Source organism: Sarcophilus harrisii, chromosome 1, assembly GCF_902635505.1.
Source record: "Sarcophilus harrisii chromosome 1, mSarHar1.11, whole genome shotgun sequence".
In the NCBI taxonomy this organism is placed as follows: domain Eukaryota; kingdom Metazoa; phylum Chordata; class Mammalia; order Dasyuromorphia; family Dasyuridae; genus Sarcophilus; species Sarcophilus harrisii.
In genome coordinates, this window is record NC_045426.1 from 264240732 (window position 1) to 264261710 (window position 20979).

Genomic DNA, 20979 nt, shown 5'->3' on the forward strand with positions numbered 1-20979 from the left:
ATGTGTGAAGGCGGCGGCGCGCAAGGGCTTAAAAGGACCATAGGCGTACGTTCTGAGAACTCGGCGTCTGGAGAGTATTTGATACGTACACCCTAACAATGTTTCCCACATTTAGCAGGAGTCGCCCTTCCCCCTTCCCGGGTCGTACCCGGCGCTTTACTCCGGATTCCCGTACAATCCATCTGGAACCACCACCACGATACCCACCCCACCCCCACCCCCCTCCAGTGGCGATACTGTAACCAAATTGTCTCCTTCCACGCCGACTTTTGGGGCTGAGCATCTCTTAAATCTATCACACTTCTCGATGGGATTTTTAAATACTTGATCAGTTCCTAGGATGTTTTCTCGCCCTAATCTGCCTTGCTTCTGCCTCTCTCCCCATTAGATTTACGATTAAATAACTCTGTAGCACAAGAGCTCGATTGAGTTAGTCCTTGTAAACGGCAAAATTCGCATGCTCTGTATTTGGTTCATGTTTTCCCAAGTCACCATCATACCAAGCTATAAGACATTTTGAATATCATTAAATGAACATTTTTTTCTCTGGCTTTAATATTTTTGATATTCCACCAGTGTTTTCAAACTGTTAATAACAAAAATAATGGCTAATGACAAAGACAAGTCATAATGTTTCCCTAATGGAAAAAGGTATCTTTGCAAAAGTTGTATGCCATCTTTTACTTAGAAAAAGCAACAAAGTCAAAAAGAGAGAAAAACATTTCTATAAAAATACTTTGTGTCCACTTAAATTGCCATTTTGTAGTGCTATTAAAAATAAAACTCAGCAGTTTCCTAATATGACTTTTTCCCTCATACATATGCTCAATTCCAAAATGTCTACTATTTCTTCAACTTTTTCAGCATTTATTACATAGTTCAAAAACATAAGTGCATGAAACCATTGCCATACTTGTATGAGAACATATATTCCAAAAAGGCTACAGAAAGAACAAGCAGTGAATGAATCCTTTGACAATTCAGGTTAATCCAGTAGAACTAGCATTTGCAGTTAAGTATTATGTTATCTGTACTTTCCACTTTGCGTATACACAAAGCAATAAATCTCAATTTCATCATTCAGTTTTATTTGAAATGTCATTTCATGATGTGCTATAATGAAAAGATCCAGGTTCTAATCAATGGGAATATAATTTTCTGCTGGGACAAGTCACTTAATATCACTGGGCCAGTTTCTTCTAAAAAAAAGTAGAGAATAAGATTGCATTTTTTAGCCCTCATACTTGCAATGACATCCTGGATTGAAAGTAATTTTAAGAGATTACCTTCATATTACATGATACAAGCCTCACTTCAGATTTATTTAGTTACATTGTAATACTTGAGACTTCTGTCTAACCATTTGCTAAGTACCTTTGTGACCAAAGCTCAGGATTTAAGAAACTAAGGCCAAAATGCTATTATCCTTATCAAGTTAGGTTTTTTTTTTTTTTTTTTTTTTTTTTAACCTTTTCACTTGAGTTTAACAAAAGGAATTCTAAGGAGGGGAGGATTTGGTAAGGGATGACTATAAAAAACACTTGTTCTGTGTTTGACCTGGGTAACCTTAAATCTGATGTGTATTTTTAACATAGTTATTTGTTCACTTTATATGTTCATTTTATTGTCAGAATTCCCCATGCTATGCCACCTTTTTAAAAAAAAAAAAATTATTAGCAGACACCCTGTTCAATTATGCTCTGAGCATGGGGTAACAACAATTCTTTGCCTTCAACTTCTGGATGAACTCAACTGCAGCAAAATCCCAGAACTGTTTCACACCAGCAGCAGGTAATACCTGAAGCATCTACAGGATTGTAATGAAGCACTGCTTTGAATCAAACTTGTCTCACTGTTGCTGTCACCTCATTGCCAGGCTGCAGCTCACTGCATAGCAATATCTGTACTGAAATGTGCCCACTAAAGTGAGTCTTTTCAGCATCAGAGCTCATTTGTCTCGTTTTCCTCCTCCATAAAATGAAAAAAGCTTTTTGCTTATGATCACTATTAGTTCTTTGGGTTTATTTTATTTTCCAGAGTTAACTGCAGTTGTGATAACCTGTGTACGCTCTTTGGTATTTTCAGGGATAACAATGGTGAAATAAACTGATTTTTTAATCATTTGTTTTCAGAATTAACAGTTGTTTGTGGTAATGATACATAAAATGCAAGAAAGGATTTACCAAGTACCTACTGGGGATATTATCAATTTAAAGTTATTAAGTACCCCCCACACACATCCTGTGGAAAAAACAATATAAACTGAGAAAAGAAATATACTTTTTATTATTAATTTGAAATATTACATGCACTTTTAAAAATTACAAATTCTTTATTTAAACATCTCAATAGCATCTTGTGAATTTGGAGGCAGCAAAAGAAACACTACCAAAGACAAATATTTTGAAAAGCATTTACAAAAATACATTGCACAAAGTCCTATCTTGCATCTTTAAAAATAAATTAGTATTCAAAATATTCCCATCCCAGTTCCCAAATTTAATTTACACAGGATAATTTTTATTTATATATTTAACCTATAATATATGAAATACCTGTACATATTTTATCCAACTTCTCTGTATAGGCATTAGTTCCACTTCTAAAAACAGTGAACAAATGCTAATTTATGGAGTTTTTAAATACATTTGAGGACTGTTGTGCAATATACATAAAACTCTACTCAGAAAACGAGTCAGCACCATCATTTTAAGCCTTTTCTGAAAATACAATATGTATGATAACATGTTAATCACAACCAAATAAGCCTCTAAGATCAGTCAAGCAAGAACGCTACATGCAGTTTTATAATATAATGCAAATCCCAATTATGTCCAGTAAAAATGCTCTTGTAAGGGAAAAACAAAGGCCTTAAAATGTAATGATGGCAGCTGAACGTGCCTGCTATGTTAGCTAATACACTTTCAATATCTTGTGACCAGCGGGAGAAAGATACAAATGTTAAGAACCTATCAGTCTTGGTTCTATAGCAGAATTCAAAATCAAAATATTCTATTCTTTTCAGATCTTAATTTTATCTTCTTAGTGTATAACCCAGACTAAGCTAAATTAATTTAATTGAAATAAGCATCATTCAGATCTAAGATTTGAGTTGTGATTTTAGATCTAGTTCATCCTTAAAACTAAGAAATAAAATGAAATTTCCATATTTTGCTCAACTTGTGTTACAAGACACTATTTACTTTGAAAAGCTGGCTCAAGAATGAGAGCAAACCTGAAAACCAATTTGGAAGGGATTATTTCCTCACCTAATTTTCTATCCCATCCAGCCCCCTTCCTTCCCCATCCAATCCCACAAATAAAGTAATTAAAATAACAAAAGTAAAATCTGTGTTTGGGTTAAGGCAATTCCAAAGAATAGGAGTTTAAGCTGCTGATAAATAAAGACATTTTGGTTGCATTATTTTTCCCTGACAGTAATATGTATTAAGGTTTAATAGATGAAATACAAATACCAAAAAAAGTCTTCAAAATCTAGTGAAAAGGCCAAAGTACTAAGACCAAAATCTTAAGGAAACTTTTAATGTCTACTTGCTTTGTTCCTGGTGTCAGACAAATATAAGTATATGTTAAAATAGATTCTAAAGTTGAAAAACAAAAGTAAAATAGTTTTGTTAACAATACAATTCAAACTAGGTACGAGAGACATCACCTGTTCTGCTAACCAATCTTAGTAAATCAGAGTATTCAGCATGCAGTTTCTCAGCATGACCATTTTTTTTTTTAAAGGTGTCCATGGCAAGCTGAGCATCGGGAACATTTTATCAGTTGAATTTTCATGTATTGTCTTGCTGGCAGTCTTTCGAAGTTTATTATAGAAGATAATTTTGTCCTGTGGTAAAACATGCCCTCATCCAGTGTTTCAGGTTGTTTGGTATATACAAAAATGTACAAGAAAAATAATGTAGACAGGATTTTTACTTCGTAAGTTCTCCATGTACTCTGAAGCGATACAGACATGTATATTCAGGATGGCCCCAATTAGAAAAAATTCGAAGTTCTACAATCTGGAAAGCTTTTCCAGGGCTCTTCTTAAAAAAAGAAAACAAACAAAAAAAAACTTGCATTATTTAATATCTTTAGCAAACCAACAAAAATTCATCAATCATATTTCTTGAGAATAAGGATGGAGAGGTTTGAGTTCAAGGCCTTGAAATCTTGAGCTAACAAGCTAAGCACATCTTTAAATCTGATTTCTTAATCAGCCAAGATCAGGAGAGAAGAGAAAATCTATTTCAAGTGGTCCTTCAAATCAATAATATATATAAGAAAGATTGTCATTTGTTTACTCAGCTTCTTCAAAAAATGCAGGATCTGCTCTCATGTGGGCTCTGATACATATTTGAGGTTAAATAAAGGAAGAATTTACTCCAAAACTTGAAAGCCAGGCTAAAGGGAATCCAGGGGAAAATGCTATGATTCATTACTTTCAGCAAAGTCAGAATTTACTTTTTACATTTAAAAAGTTAACTAACAACTGAGTTAATAATCTAAATAAAATACTTGTTAACAGATCTGTGGTATTAAACTCCAAAAGACACTGCAGCTACTGATGCATATCTGTGGATATGGATACCTATGAGCCAAGTATCCTGACTTAAGTTTTAAAATGTTATGATACTTATGTATTTACTTTGTTAAATATTTCACAATTACATTTTATGGTTGGTTCCCCTCAGAAGTGTTGCTAGCCTTGTGTTGAAGCCTTTGGCTCAGAGGACAGAGCTGATTTCAGTGTCACAAAAAACCCGAGTTACTTCTTGACATATCTTGGTTGTGTGACCTTGTGAGCGGCACTAAATTTCTCAGTGACCTCCTGAAAATGTCTAAAGCTACAAGCTGAAGAACAGATGCCAGTATATATTGGAAAAAATTCCCTTACATTAATGACACAACAGTGAAAATACCAAAAATAAAGCTACTAGTAACAGTTTGGTTATTAATCACCAACTTGCTTATAGCATCAATCCAATCAACTCAAAATGCACTATAGTCTTTTTCAAAAAGCAAAATTCATATCTCAATAGCAAAACATCAGGCTACTTACTGGGGCTGGTATTTAAAAATAGTCAAATGTTCTCATTTTGTGAATATGTGTATCTATACAAAAACCTAAAAATCAGCTATAGTTGGTGTGTGTGTGTGTGTGTGTGTATGGGGTATTCTAAAAGTCAGTATCCTTTAAAGCTTTAGTAGGCTTAACTATTACACATATACATTATCTATACATGGAGACTCTTACCATTGCTTGAAATATCTGAAGTGATTCTCCTTCTTGATCATAAACAAACTGTCCTAGAAGCATTCCTTCTTCTTGATATTCATTGTCTAAACCCTATAATAAATAAAAAAAAAAAAAAGTTGCTAAGTAAGAACACAGTTAACTAAAATTTTTTCAAACATTAAGTTTATATATTTTTAAAAATCAAGAAATAACTACTCAATGTATCTTATTCAAGCCATCAGAAGCTGAAAGGTACATTTTTTCCTTCTTTACCCAAGTGCCAAAAATAATGTCACATCTGGATTAGGAGTCTGATGTCCTGGATTCAAATCCCAGATTTTAGAACTGTGCATGTGACTGAGTATATCACCACTTCTCTGGGATAAAGTTTCCTTATCTGTAAAATGAGGGATCTAGACAAGATGTTCTCTAAAGTATTTTGTAATTTAATCAAAAACAACTTGATCTTTATAACATACCACATACAAAGAGGAAACAAATGTCCTTTGGTTTTGACACAATGTTTATCTTCTCTGGTGAAAGTATTCTAATGTTCTTACTTATAGATACTTTTACTCAAATAGGAGTTTTTACTCAAATAGTAGAGGTGGCCACTAAATGCAATTTGGCCACAGGAATTTTCTCCACCTTCCCTCTCTCTCACTCCCATCATTTGTCAGTTCAGGGCAAAGTTTGAGATAGTTTTAGTCTAGTCCCTGAAACTGCTTTTGCCCCACTAAGGTCTGGCCTAGGAAAGGCACACCTCCTCAATTCCTGACTCCTTTTCAAACCTTTGCATTCTCTTCTTTCTATTCTTGGGGTTATTAACCATGAACTTTTTTTTTATTCTATTTTGGAAACTTTTAATATAATTTGTTTCCTTTATCATTCCTTGTACTATATTTCATGCATTTAGTTTAAATAACTAATTAATAAAACATTATTCTGAGAAGGAACTCATAGGCTTAATGAGATCTATGATACAAAAAAGGTCAGGAACCCTGCAGCAGGCTCACTTCTATCTCTGCATTTTCAGGTGTGTGACCAAAATACCTGAACTTTTTTTTTTCTTTAAAAAAAAAATAGATGAATATCAATTTTGTCCCTTATGTACCAATTGGAACATCCTTACAAATTTTGCCTATATCAAATATTTGCCTAGCAAAAAACTTGGCCACTGAAATTTTCTCCACCTTCCGTGTCTCCCACTCCTATCACTTGTCAGTTGAGGGCAAAAATATGAAAAAAAAAATCTATTAAAAAAAGGGGAGGCACAAGACACACTTTTAAACTTTGCTATTATTAGTAAAAACAAAAAGCAAATAAAAAAAATTCTCAAGACTACTTATAAATGTGCTCTTAGTAACCCAAGTTGGTACTCCCTTGAAAACAATGTTAAATGAAATGGCTTGGTGCTAATATACAAGACTACTATGTATACATCTGTTACACTGTGAGTTAATAGTCTGTGGGTGGCATAAATTTATCAAACATTGTTAAATTAAAACATTGTTTCTACAAAAAAAGTCCTCTAAATTCCAATGTGAAGCCATTTATTTCTAAGTGAGATATGGCTTAGCCAAATGTCAATCTCCCCAATTTTTTTCTATGGAAACATTTTACACAGAAACTTCTATTTTATCTATAAACGTTAACAAAAATATATACTTACGTATACTGAGAAATCTTTAGGAGCACTAGTGATGTTGCCTGTTGGTGAAAGTGTCTTTGGTATATGTTCCATTGTAAAAGCTGATGGATAGATCATCATTGATAATCTCACAACAAGGTATCCTTGAGATCCTTTAAATGCCCAGCAGTTCCCTGGATATATGTCAGGCTAGAAAGAAAATAAAATACTGACAATTCAACACTTTTTACAATGTATCATAAAAATATTGCAGTCTAACAAATATAGATCGGATTCTTTCTCATCTACTCAAAAGGATCAGTTTATAAAAGCTAATACAATAGGATTGGATCATAATTTCATTTCTTTTGTCAAAAAGTCCAAGTTTAGTAACTAGTAAAAAATATAAAATCAGCTAATTTACTAAAAAGCTATTTTAAACAATCAATTTACTTTTTATTTGATGCCTCAACATAAATGAGCTAAGTTTTTTTTTAAATCCATGTTAATATCAATACAATATATTTAACAGAGAATAAAAAAGTTAGCAAATGTGAAAATGAAATATTTTCTAACATTTAAGGCATATTCAATTTTGGTAAATAATTGTAAATTGAGAGCAAATTGTAAAAACCATGTAAATAGTTTAAAAAATAATACTAGAAACTTCAAAACTGTGACCTATTAGTAATGTAGTCATTAGTTGTGTAGTATAGTGCTGGACAAAAAGCACAGATTCTGGAGCCAGAGGAAAACAGTAAAAAAATCCCCTCAAAGGCTCACTACCTCTATGCAGGCCATTGCCCTTCTCTGGGCCTCCTCTTCCTCATCTGTAAAAAAAAAGGATTAGCCTAGATAGACTGTGAAGTTCTTGCAACTATGACATTTTTGGTAGTTTTTAATATTTTTTAAAAATATCACCATGTTCCAAATAATTTAAATGGCATATTAGTAAAGTAATCCCCAAATAGTTAATAATAATATTGATATCCTCATAATGTCTCTAAAAATGAAATATTAAAAATGGGTGGAAAAAAACCTGGCAATACTATATTATCTTCCTTGCCTGGTTTTACATATTTTTCTTTTTTTTTTTTTTTGAAAAAGAAGTAATCTGAGGCAAACAGAATTAACTGATTTGCCCTGGGTAAGAGCTAGTAAAGTGTCTGAGAGTTCAAACAAGGTTCAATTCAGGGCTTTCAGACTCCAGATCTGGTGCTCCATTCACTAAGCCACCTATAACAGAAGGCACAAAGATGGGAGATGGAGTACTGTGTGTGAGTAATAATAAGGCCAGTTTCACTGGACCATATAGTGCAAGAAAATGAGTAAATACCTAATTAGATTAGGAAAGTAGAAAGTAACCAAGTTATGAAGGCTTTAATAGAAAAAAGAAGTTTCTTCTGGAGACAATAGGAAGCCCATAGAAATTTGAGTCAGAGCATAGAAATATACTCATTACAATTCAGCTATAGAGTATGCTAGCATACATTTTATTTTGGGGGACCATGATAGAGCAGTACTTGTATAGAGGGCTCTCAACCAGTAAGAAATATCATGGGAGCTATGGAATAGCCAGAAGAACTTTAGGGAAATAGGACAGACTCCTAAACTGGAACTCATTCAATTATATACTAGAATATATTTGATATTATTGTAAAATGAACATATTTAACAAATTAACATCCTCTCTTGGACTTTAAAAAATTTGCTCACATAACAAGCCTTATAAGATAATGTCTGTATAAAAACCAAGTACATCCTAACAAAGACAAAACCTCTTAATCCAAAATAACCTCTCAAAACTGTATTACCCACTCATTTAGGCAATGCTATCAAACAAAGGAAAAAACGTTGTGAAAAGGATCTTTATGTTTGAATCTAATGTACAATTCTCCAACTCAAAACTATTTAGTAGGTTTAGTCTAACCCTTGGAAAAATATGTCAATTTATTGATGTGAAAGGTGCCTGGGTGGACATTTTACTTTAATTATATTTACATGTCTAACATGGAACATGACTGCAGAAAACAATAGTGCATTTTAGACAAAATTCACTCACCTGAATGACAATCCGGGGAGACTGTGAGTGATACCACAGAGGAATTCCAAACACACTAATTAATGCAGTTTTGGTTTCATATGTTTCAGAACAACGAGTACTCAGAATGCTGCCACCTTAGAAACAAAGTCATTTTGTTTCAGTATCACATTTGACCACTGAGAAGCAATATAAAGTACTAGTCTTAGGAATCTTGTTTTCAAGTAAATTTTTCTTAAACCTCTGAAAATTTATCTAAGAGCATCAATTCTAAAATGTTTAACACTAAATACTGTAGAATTTAAATGAGAATAAACACTTACTTTAAAGAGATTTTTAAGTTAGTAAATATTTCTTTAGTTTTAGTAATGTGGGAGGAAAGCTAGGAATGTTGTATATCTAAATGACTTAAGTCAAATATGAGTTTCTGACCATCTGATGGTAATGTTGTGTAATAACCGCATTGGAACTAAAAGATTTGCATTGAGTTCAATTTTATATTAAAAAAAATTAAAAGAGTTATAACTAGCTGATCTCTAAGGCCCCTTTCTGATCTTCCAGCTCTGAATCTGATGCACAGAAATAATAGAAATAATCAGAGACATCAAATTTAACCATCAGTATATTTAAAGAATATAGATACAAATGCATAAACAAATATGTATACACACATAAATCAGTTAAATATAGAAATAGAATAAACTAGTTAGAAATGTTTATTTACAACACATTTGCACTTGCAACACATTTATTAAGAACTGTATAAAGTTTTCTATTACCTCCTTTCTAATTTCTACCTTATATTTTTACTTCAACAAATCTATCAAGTGAAGAAACATATTCAAAGTATCATGGGATTTAATTTGGGGAAAATGCCAAAGTAGTAGTGAAAATAGTACTAGATATGATGTCAGGAGAGATCTGAGCATTGCCTCTTTTTTGTAATTTAGAATTTAAGTGATTTACTTCATGGTTGCACAGAGCTTCAGTTCTTTCAAGCTCTAAAACAAGTATAATATACTCTATACTAATATCTCATTTTTTGCTCAAAAATGCCTAAGAATTTTACAAACAGTAAGACAAAACATAAATGTCAGTTATTAGTTGTAAGAGGTATAGATCTATTATTCAAGAACCAACCTAATGTCACAGTCATCATAAGATGGGTGAAGACTGTCTATAATATTATAAAATAAAAGAGTTGATCTATACTGGTAAAAAGAGTACTCATAGTGATGAAAGTCCCAAATCCTGACATAATTATTCTCAGCAATGCAATGATTCTTCAAGACTTCTCTGAAGAAATTACGAAATTTCTTCCATCAATGTCATCCATCAATATACCCAAAGGGCTATCAAACTGTGCATGTCCTTTGATCCAGTAGTGTCTTCTAGTAGATCTGTATCCCAAAGAGATCATAAAGGAGGGACAAGGACTCACATGTGAAAAAAAGTTTGTGGAAGCTCTTTTTGTAGTGGCAAGGAACAGGAAACTGAATGGATGCATATCAACTGAAGAATGACTGGGTAAGTTATGGCATATAGATGTTATGGAATATTACTATTCTATAAGAAACAATCAGCAGAATGATTTCAGAAAGGCCTGGAGAAACTTATATGAACTGCTGCTAAATGAAGTGAGAACCACCAAGAGAACACTGTACATAGCAACAACAAGATTATGTGATGGTCAACTCTGATGGACTTGGCTCTTTTCAGTAATAAGACAATTCAAGGCAATTCGATGGAAAGAGCCATTTACCTTCAGAAAGAGTATTATGGTGACTGAATGTGGATCAAAGCATAGTATTTTCACCATTTTTATTGTTATTTACTTGTCTTTTTCCCCCCTTTTGATCTGATTTTTTATGTGCAATATGATAAATGTAGAAATATATTTAGAAGAATTGCACATGTTTAATTTATATTGGATTGCTTGCTGTCTTGGGGGAAGGAGGCGGTATGGAGGAAAAATTTGGAACACAAGGTTTTGCAAAAGTGAATATTGAAAATGATATTTGCATGTATTTTGAAAATAAAAAGTTATTATTATTTTTTAAATGTCATCTATTCCCAGAGAAAGAACTGATGATATCTTGTGATGACCACGTATTTTAAAATCAGCCGGAGTCAGGAATTCAGGTTAGGAGAAAATCGTCAATCTTTATTCTCAGTGAAGAAAAATCGGAGGTGGAAGAGAATGGACAATAGCAATGTGTGCAGCTGAGTCAAGAAGCTAACCAGACCAGAAGCCGCGAGACTAGCAGCCACCAGAATAGAACTCAGCCCCCAATCTCTCTCAGCCTCTCTTCCTCTCTCTCTCTGCCTCCACCCACCAAAATCGTCATTTCCTATACAACACATCAGGACTTGCACAGAGAGTGGGCGGGGACCATTCTTTATCCAAGCATGTATATTAATAGAGTATAGTCCAATTACTATTTAGCCTCACATGCTTGGGACCTCAATGCATCAACTCAAGCCTCAGCCCATTACAATATCTGAATGCAGAATGAACGATTCTTTTTTTTTTTTTAAACTTTCTTTTTTCTGCCCAACTTTATGCCAATAAATTCGACAACTTAAATGAAATGGAAGAATACCTTCAAAAATATAGCTTCCCCAGATTAACAGAGGAATAAGTAAATATCCTAAACAGTCCCATCTTAGAAAAAAAAAATAGAACAAGCTATTAACCAACTCCCTAAGAAAAAAATCCCCAGAACCAGATGGATTTACATGTGAATTCTACCAAACATTTAAAGTACAATTAACTCCAATGCTATATAAAACTATTTGAAAAATAGGGGATTAAGGAGTCCTAAAACTCCTTTTTATGACACAGACATGGTACTGATACCTAAACCATGTAGGCTGAAAACAGAGAAAGAAAAATTATAGACCAATCTCCAAGAATATTGATGCAAAATCTTAAAAAAAAAGCAAAAGATTACAGAAAATCATCCCAGGATAATTTACTAGACCAAATGGGATTTATATCAGGAATGCAGGGCTGGTTAATATTAGAAAAAACATTAATAATCACATACAATAAAACCCAAATTAACAAAACCATTGATAATCTCAATAGATGCAGAAAAAGATTTGATAAAATCCAACATCCATTCCTAATAAAAAAATTGAGAGTATAGGAATAAAAATTTTCCAAAATAGTCAGGATCATATTTTAAAACCATCAGTAAGCATCATATGCAATGGGGAAAAACTGGAACCTTTCCCAGTAAGATCTGGAGTGAAGCAAGTTTGCCCATTGTCATCATTATTATTCAATATTGTATTAGAAACACTAGCCTTGGCAATAAGAGTAGAGAAAGAGGTTAAAGGAATTAGAGTAGGCAATGAGGAAACCAAACTATCACTTTTGCAGATGATATGATGGAAATTTAAGAACCCAAATTCACTAAAAGCTATTGAAATAACATAACTTTAGCAAAAGTTGCAGGATACAAAGTAAGTCCTAAAATCCTCAGCATTTTTATACATCACCAACAAAATCCAACAGCAAGAGATAAAAGAAATTCCATTCAGAATAACTTTTACAGATAAAAATTTGGGAATCTCTACCAAAGGAAAAGTCGGAATTATATGAGAAAATTACAAAAAATGTTCCAACAAATAAAGTCAGACTTAAACAATTGAAAAATATCAAGTGCCCTGGATGGTCAGTTAATATAATAAAGATGACAATATCCCTAAATAATCTATTTATTTAGTGTTACCAATCAGACTTCCAAGAAAAATTTTAATGATCTAGAAAAAATAACAACAAAATTCATATGGAATAATAAAAGGTCAAGAATTCAAAAGAATTAATGAAAAAAAATCAAATGAAGGTTTGGCCAAATTTGATCTAAAACATATTAAAAGCAGCAGTCACCAAAACCATTTGGTATTGGCTAAGAAATGATTGTTGATCAGTGCAACAGGTTAGTTACAAGACAGAATAGTCAACTATAGCAATTTAGTGTTTGACAAACCCAAAGATCCCTCACTTTTGGGATAAGAACTCATTATTTGACAAAAAACTGTTGGGATAACTGAAATTAGTATAGAAATTAGGCATGGACCCAAACCTTAACATATGCCAAGATAAGATCAAAATGGGTCCATGATTTAACAAAAGAACAAGATTATAAACAAATTGGGAGGCATAGGATAGTTTATCTCTGACTTGGAAGGAAGAAATTTGTGACTAAAGACAACTAGAGACCATTATTGATCACAAAATGAAAATTTTGATTACATCAAATTAAAAAGCTTCTGAAAACAAAACTAATGTAAAAAGATTAGAAGGGGCAACAAACTAAAACATCTTCACAGTTAAAGGTTCTGATAAAGGCCTCATTTAAAAATATATAAGAAGACTTAATTTATAAGAAATCAAGCCATTCTCCAATTGAAATGGTCAAAGGATATGAACAGACAATTTTCAGATGATGAAATTGAAACTATTACCACTTATATGAAAGTGTTCCAAATCACTATTGGTCAGAGAAATGCAAATTAAGACACCTCTGAGATACCATTACACACCTGTCAGGTTGGTTAAGATGACAGGAAAAAATAATGATGAATATTGGAGGGGATGCGGGAAAACTGGAACACTGATGCATTGTTGGTGGAGTTGTGAACGAATCCAACCATTCTGGAGAGCAATCTGGAATTATGCCCCAAAAGTTATCAAACTGTGCGTATCCTTTGACCCAGCAGTGCCTACTGGGCTTACACCCCAAAGAGATACTAAAGAAGGAAAGGGACCATGTGCCAAAATGTTTGTGGCAGCCCTGTTTTGTGTGGCTAGAAGTGGAAAAATGAATAGCCCATCAATTGAGAATGACTGGGAAATTTGGTATATGAATGTTATGGAATATTATTGTTCTGTAAGAAATGACCAGCAGGATGAATACAGAGAGGCTAAGAGAGACTTACATGAACTGATGCTAAGTGAAATGAGCAGAACCAAGAGATCATTATATACCTCAACAACAATACTGTATGAGGATGTATTCTGATGGAAGTGGATTGCTTTGACAGAGATCCAACTCAGTTCCAACTGATCAATGAGGCACAGAAGCAGCTACACCCAAAGAAAGAACACTGGGAAATGAATGTAAACTGTTTGCATTTTGGTTTTTCTTCCCAGCTTATTTCTACCTTTTGAATCCAATTCTTCTGGTGCAACAAGAGAACTGTTTGTTTTTGCACACATATATTGTATCTAGGAAATACTAGGACATATTTAACATATATAGGACTGCTTGCCATCTGGGGGAGGGGTAGAGGGAGGGAGGGGAAAAATTGGAACAAAAGTGAGTGCAAGGGATAATGTTGTAAAAAATTACCCTGGAATGGGTTCTGTCAATAAAAAGTTATTAAAAAAAAAAAAAACTTTCTTTTTTCCTGGAGGGTTTATTTTTGTTATTAGTCTATTTTTTTTTTTCACCACATGACTCCTGTAGGAATGTTTTGCATGACACATGTATAGCCTATACTGAATTACTTGTATTCTCAGTAAAGGAATCTGGGAAGGGAGAAAGGAAAAGAATCTGAAACTCAAAGATTTTTTTACTTCCTTAGAAAAATATTTCTTTTATTATTAAATATTCTTTGTGGCAACTAAAATTTTCTAAATATATACAAAGATAGTTTTCAAAACCTTGTGTGGAACTCAAAGTTTTAAAAAACAAATAATAAAAATTGTTTTTTGCATGTAACTGGGGAAACATAAAATACTAAAAAAAAAAAAAGTTTTAAATAATAAAGTGAATGAAGGCAAAAAAAAGTCCCAACTCTTGAATTAAATTTTTACTTTAAGGGATACCTAGGTAGCACAATGATTAGACACAGCATGAGCCCTAGAGTCAGGAGGACCTGAGGGTGCTCAGACATTTACTTAACCCCCATTGCCTCAAAAAAAATTATTAATTTAATAATTAAGAGATTTTATGAGAAATTTTTTACAAAATCTAAGAGCAATTTAATGGTTTTTGAAAAATGAATCCAAGGGTGTTCTTACAGATTTGCTTTCTTCTCTGCACCTATTTAAATAGATCCTGTCTATTAAGAGAAAGCTCGTTTCACCTATTTCAGAAAAGCTTTTCTAACAATAACCTACAATAATAAATATAATAGTCTACAATCAACTTTCCCTCATCTGACTTCCTACAACCAATTACCAACAGTTATATTTTGCTTTATTGATATTTGTCTTTTAACATGTATTTTACCATTTTTTTATTCTGCCCTGAAATTTTACATTTATAATGAATGATATGTACTATTTCATACTTCTTTGTTCTTAACATATTTAGGCAACAAGCATTTATTAAGCATCTACTGTGTGCCAGATACTGGGCTAGGCACTGGTCTCAAGAACTAATGTTCATGCTTATTATTTGAGATAGTACTCTTGCACTATGCATCAAATTAAGTACCCCTACCATTTATGAGACAGGTTGTCTCATTACATTAATAAGATGTTAATAGGTCAATAATACAGCATTAGCTTAAATATTTTATGGTTTAATGAATTTTTGTGGAAATGGTTTTCTGATAGTATCAGCAAAATTATAATTCTAAGTTCAAAACAATTTATAATTTGTCATTTTAAAAAAAGCCTAATAAGTGAATTCCTGGATTTAAAGGTATATGAAAATTCATTATTCTATATCTTTTTTGAATATATTAGGTAAGGTTGTCAATGTTTCAAGGACAAATCAAGCAACTTTTGGTCTTAGCACTGAATAAAATGTCAAATTTTGATATGAACATGATTTTACTTACCTCCAGATTCTAAAGCAAAATCTACCATCCCTGTTTTGTCCTGGGAATACAGCTTCAGAGCATTATTAACAATAACACGTGCTTGCTAGTTGTGCATGAGAACAGAAAGAGGAAATGGAGGAAAAACGTTACATTTTTTTAGTTTTGAAATTTCTCCAACTCCCTCCCTATTCCCCTCTACCTTTTTGGCTGAGGCAACTGAGATTAAGTGACTTGCGCAGGGTCATATAGGTAGAATTAAGTGTCTGAGGGCATATTTGAATTTAGGTCCTCTCGACTTCAGAGCCAATGCTCTCTCTACTACACTATATAGCTATCCCTTAAAACTAATTTAAAGAAGACACACATAAAGAATGCTTATCTTAACTTCTGTATATTTAATAATATTTTAATGATTCTCTTTTTAAAATGTCCATCACTACAAATTAACCCATCTTCCTGCTCACTTTGATATGTTAGCTACTTCTGCTCAAATACTTATATCTAAATAAAACAAATCAACAAAATGCACATTTTTGAGAATGCATATTTCAAAGATTTAGTCATTGTTAAATATTAAGGATAGATTTTTTTTAGATGACTTTAATTGCACCAAAAAAGACTCACTTATAAAATGTCATGAAAACATACTTCCTTGCACTATGCTGCTGAGAGATATGCATATAACCAAAAGAATAAGTAGGGGCCACACAGATAAATAGCACCTCACTGACCAAAATTTTTTTAAAAAGAGCTATTATTCAAAATGCTCTCTTTACACTTAGGGACCAAATGATTTGATAAAAATAGCTGATACTCCAAAATCTTTCTTAAGACAAAGACAATCCACTTCTTTATATAGTTTTTTTAGCATTTAAAATTACCTTTTTACCTACCAATTCTGTTATGCCAGAAATCCTCACGCTGTCAGCATTTAGCAATGTCTCAGGAGTTGGAATTTGTTTTCTCTCCGACACATAGTGTGTAATATTCTTTAAAATTTGCCGCTCTAAATCCCGTAATAAAATTTGCAAGTCACCTTTGCTTACAAATTTGGAAGAAAGCCACTGCAGCAGCCATTCAAGAGAACCATCTTGATGATCACCAGAAAACATAAGTCTGATAGTTTCCCGGATTTGGGTATCTACCTAGTTAAAAAAAAAAAAAAATAGCGCAATGGATTTGTGAATTTACAAAGTTAATTCAAATTATATCAATTCATCTATTTATTTAAAATTCTCAAAGCAATTATGAAAATGAAAGCAATTTTCCTCCCCTACACTTCAGGGGAGAAAACAGAAAAATCTTAATGGAAATAGCAACATGGCAAAAAAAAAAAAAAAAAAACATGTAATAATATTTGAGTGCTGTATTTGGAGAATACAGAGGAATATATCAAGTCTTGAAATAAAAAACTAGCATAAATATTAGAATCACTTTATCCAACCTTCTCATTTTGCAGATGTGGAAACTGAAGCTCAGAAATTAAGTAATTTTGGCAAAATCACATATGTGGTCAGTGGCAGAACCAGGACTTGGTATCTGATTTTCTGATTCTAAATTCAATGTTTTTTCTACATTGTCAACTCTTGTTTTGGTTGTCCTAAATACAAATACAGCAAAAAGAACATGACATTTCTTCAAAGACTCTAAAGATGCTAAGAGTAATATTTAGTATGAAAATTTACCAAAGAGGAATCTCCTCTTATACAAATAAAAAACTAAGAAATTAAATGTTGTTTCTTGGATGGGGGTGGGGAGGTGGAGGAGAAGATGTACTATGCTTGGAGAAGATGTACTATGCTTTATATAATAAATGAGTTCCAAAAATTGGGAAATTTTATTTACATAAATTTAATTCATATTAATACATATGCTTTTGGAATTTACTAAATGAACTCTATTATAACCTTTCACAAAATAAATGAAAAGCAATCTCTTAGTTTATATGTTGTAAACATGAATTTCACATAATGGCCTTTCTGGAAGAGTAACATCTAAGGTTGTCAGAAACACAATATTTACAATCAGAAACAGGTTAGAATCTTTTTACTTTTTTGATGACTGCTATTATCTTTTTTACTGGCTCTTCCTCAATGTGGATATGCTCCCCTGAAACTCTTTGTCCTCTATCTCTTTCTACATACTTAAATTTGGTAATTTCATATGGTGCTATAATTTAATATCATCTATCACATCCATGCAGATGGCTGCCAAATCTGTAACTCCACCTTAATCTCTCTCAACTTCTATATTTCTGACTTAGTGCTTAATATTTCACTCTAGATGTCCCACCCACCTTGAAACTCAACATGTTCAAATCAATGGGGTTTTTTTTGGCTTTTTTTTTTTAAACACAACTTGGTCTATTCCTTTGAACATATTTATTTTCATTTCCTTATAATTCCTTTTGATAGAGACTCAAAACCTCAAACATAAGATTCTTTCCTACTTCTCATTGCCTACATCTAATGATTTCCCCAAGTCCTGTTAAACTCTAAATTCAAAATCTCTCATTCATATCCATCTTTACCTTTTTAACAAAATAATTTTTCTTACAAAAAGTGATAATATTCCCAAGTACAAAAAATGATGAATTATGTCTATAAGCAACAGTATAAATTACCATGTATTCCCATTTTCATTTTAACTAAAAGAATTTTAATGTTTTTTTGTTTTGTTTTGTGTCCTTCTCAATCTTTTATTTTCTTTTTGCCATTTATAATTTTATTGACATTATTTCTTCTAATGTCATAGCTAATTTTTTGTTGGTGGTAGTTTCTATGTCCTTTATATTCCTACTTTGCTCACAATAGTTCAGATGCTCTTTTTTAATTTATTATAATATCTTCCTTCAAATTCATGTCCAATCCAACTTCTCTTATGCCTTCATGATATTGTCTAAAGAATTTTACTAATATACTATTCTTATCAAGTTATTCCTTCATTCAAAAAACTTTCAGTACTACCTCTATGACATTAAATGTAAACTCTTTGATCATAAAGGAGGGAAAGGGACCCACATGTGCAAAAATGTTTGTGGCAGCCCTTTCTATAGTGGTAAGAAACTGGAAACTGAGTGGATGATCATCAGTTGGAGATTGACTGAATAAGTTATGGTATGTGAATGTTATGAAATATTATTGTTCTGTAAGAAACGATCAGCAGGATGATTTCAGAGAGGCCTGGAAAGACTTACATGAACTGATTTGATGCTGAGGGAAATGAGCAGAACCAGGAGATCATTGTACACGACAAGAAGAAGATTATACCATGATCAATTCTGATGGACACGGCACTTCTCAACAATGATATGATTGAGGCCAGTTCCAATGATCTTGTGATGGAGAGAGCCATCTATACCCAGAGAGAGGACTGTGGGAATTGAGTGAAGATCACAACATAGCATTTTCACTCTTTTTGTTGTTGTTTGTTTGCATTTTGTTTTCTTTCTCATTTTTTTAATCTGATTTTTCTTGTGTAGCAAGATAATTGTATAAATATGTATACATGTATTGGGTTTAACATATATTTCTACCATCTTTAACATATATTGGATTATTTGCCATCTAGAGGAGAGAATGGGGGAAAAAGGGAGAAATTTGGAACACAAGGATTTGCAGGGGCCAACGTTAAAAAATTATCCATGCATATGTTTTGAAAATAAAAAGCTCTAATAAAAATTTTTAAAAATGTAAACTCTTTGCCAAGGCCCTTGAAATTCAGATTCCAAAATATCTTTCTAGCACCTTTTTTCATTCTAATATATAGAATCCCAGTAATCTTAATTCTAGCCTAACTAGAGTACTCCTTGATTCCTTAATCATTTTGCTTCTTGCCATGTCTGCTTTTTTTTTTTTTTTTTTTTTTTTTAAATAAATGAACTTTTATCATCTTTCAAGCCTGGAACAGATTCTTCCCACTTATCTGTTGAAGTCTTCCCTTTCCTGAAACCTCATTTTAGGAGCCACCTTCTCTTTGAAGCCTTTTCACTCAATATTTTCACCTCCCTAGACTGAAAGTCCATTCAGAATAGAGATTGCCTTTTGCCTTTCTTTGTATCTCTAGTACTAAGAGCGTGTGGTATATAATATTTGCAATAAACTTATCAGGGCTTAATAAATGTATACAAACTCATTACCACCAACCCAAGCTAAAAATATTTCTGCCACCAGAAATTTCTCATAACACTTTGCATCTATCTTGTATCAATACACAGAACAAGGAAAGAGGGCCAGGGAGACCTGAGATCTAAGGACATTCTGGGTGCCCTTCCTAAAACCAATGTAACCTCCCACAGTGACTAGGGACCAAAAATTGAAACCACAGACCTATATGAATATGTATCTACAGAGAGACTGACAGACACACACACACACCTGCAAAAACAAAGACTATTGAGAGAATTGTGTGAACCACAATGACTCTTATCTTGTCACACAATTCTGGATCTAGCTCAATTCCCTTTCTATTCAATTATGAATCTAGTCCAATTTTCCTATGAGAAAAATTATGGGAATTGTGAGAAAACTTCATTGCATTGTTTGAATCTAGCCCTGCATAGCTAGTAAGCTGTACCACTTCTACCTGCTACTTAGAACGTTTATTTAAGGACCTAGGTAACAATGACCAAAAACCCAGTCAAATTCAAAGACTGATGCAACAAGTTTTCTTATAATTATATTTCAAGCAACCCATACGTCTTATCTAAAAACTGGTCCCATATTGTTTAATCACTTACTGTTTCCTGGTTGTTTTGACTGAATACACTTAGGAGAAGGGAGTGGGATACCTCTTTTTCTGATTTCAGGAAACTACATCTGTTCATTCATTCTCTCACTCCAAACTTGGAAAGTTCTTATTTCTTTCAATTAGAAACCAGATTACCTAATCTTCTATCCTAGTTTATATTCTGTTAATCATTTTCTTTTAATGCACAAAAATCCATGTCCTTCTTGTACTTGGAGTCCAGTGCTAAGCTGAGGAGGTCTGATTTCAATTTGTTATGCAAGTAGCAAGCATTACTTAATAAACCAATATGCTCGGGAGCTGAGAGGAAAAAATCCATTTTGTTTACATTTTGTAAGTCTTATATCCTAGTCAACAAAACTACTGATGTGAACAGTTAAGCTTGCAATTATAAAATACAACATGGTACAAACAGAATTGGATTTGAAGTTAAAATACTTTCATTTCAAAGCCCAGCTCTGCCATAGGTAACTTTCAAGAAAATCACTTTACCTTTCTGAATTTCAGTTTCCTTCTCTGTGAAAATAACAC

General features: G+C 32.7%; 1 protein-coding gene across 11 annotated transcripts in view; it reads right to left on the reverse strand.

Annotated features, from left to right (window-relative positions):
- Positions 1-2258: 2258 nt before the first annotated feature.
- The window catches only part of SUN1 (Sad1 and UNC84 domain containing 1), a 73594-nt gene continuing 54873 nt past the window's right edge, over positions 2259-20979 (reverse strand). For 10 of the 11 annotated variants that reach the window (XM_031941483.1, XM_031941534.1, XM_031941526.1 and 7 more), the window contains 6 exons: positions 16596-16847; positions 15721-15805; positions 8938-9053; positions 6918-7085; positions 5264-5356; positions 2259-4052 (listed from right to left, as the gene is read on the reverse strand). In XM_031941483.1, coding sequence (XP_031797343.1) covers positions 3939-4052; positions 5264-5356; positions 6918-7085; positions 8938-9053; positions 15721-15805; positions 16596-16847 — 828 coding nt within the window. In that variant the 3' untranslated portion in view covers positions 2259-3938. The remainder of the gene's footprint in view (positions 4053-5263; positions 5357-6917; positions 7086-8937; positions 9054-15720; positions 15806-16595; positions 16848-20979) is intronic. The other variant, XM_031941458.1, reaches the window with a different exon arrangement.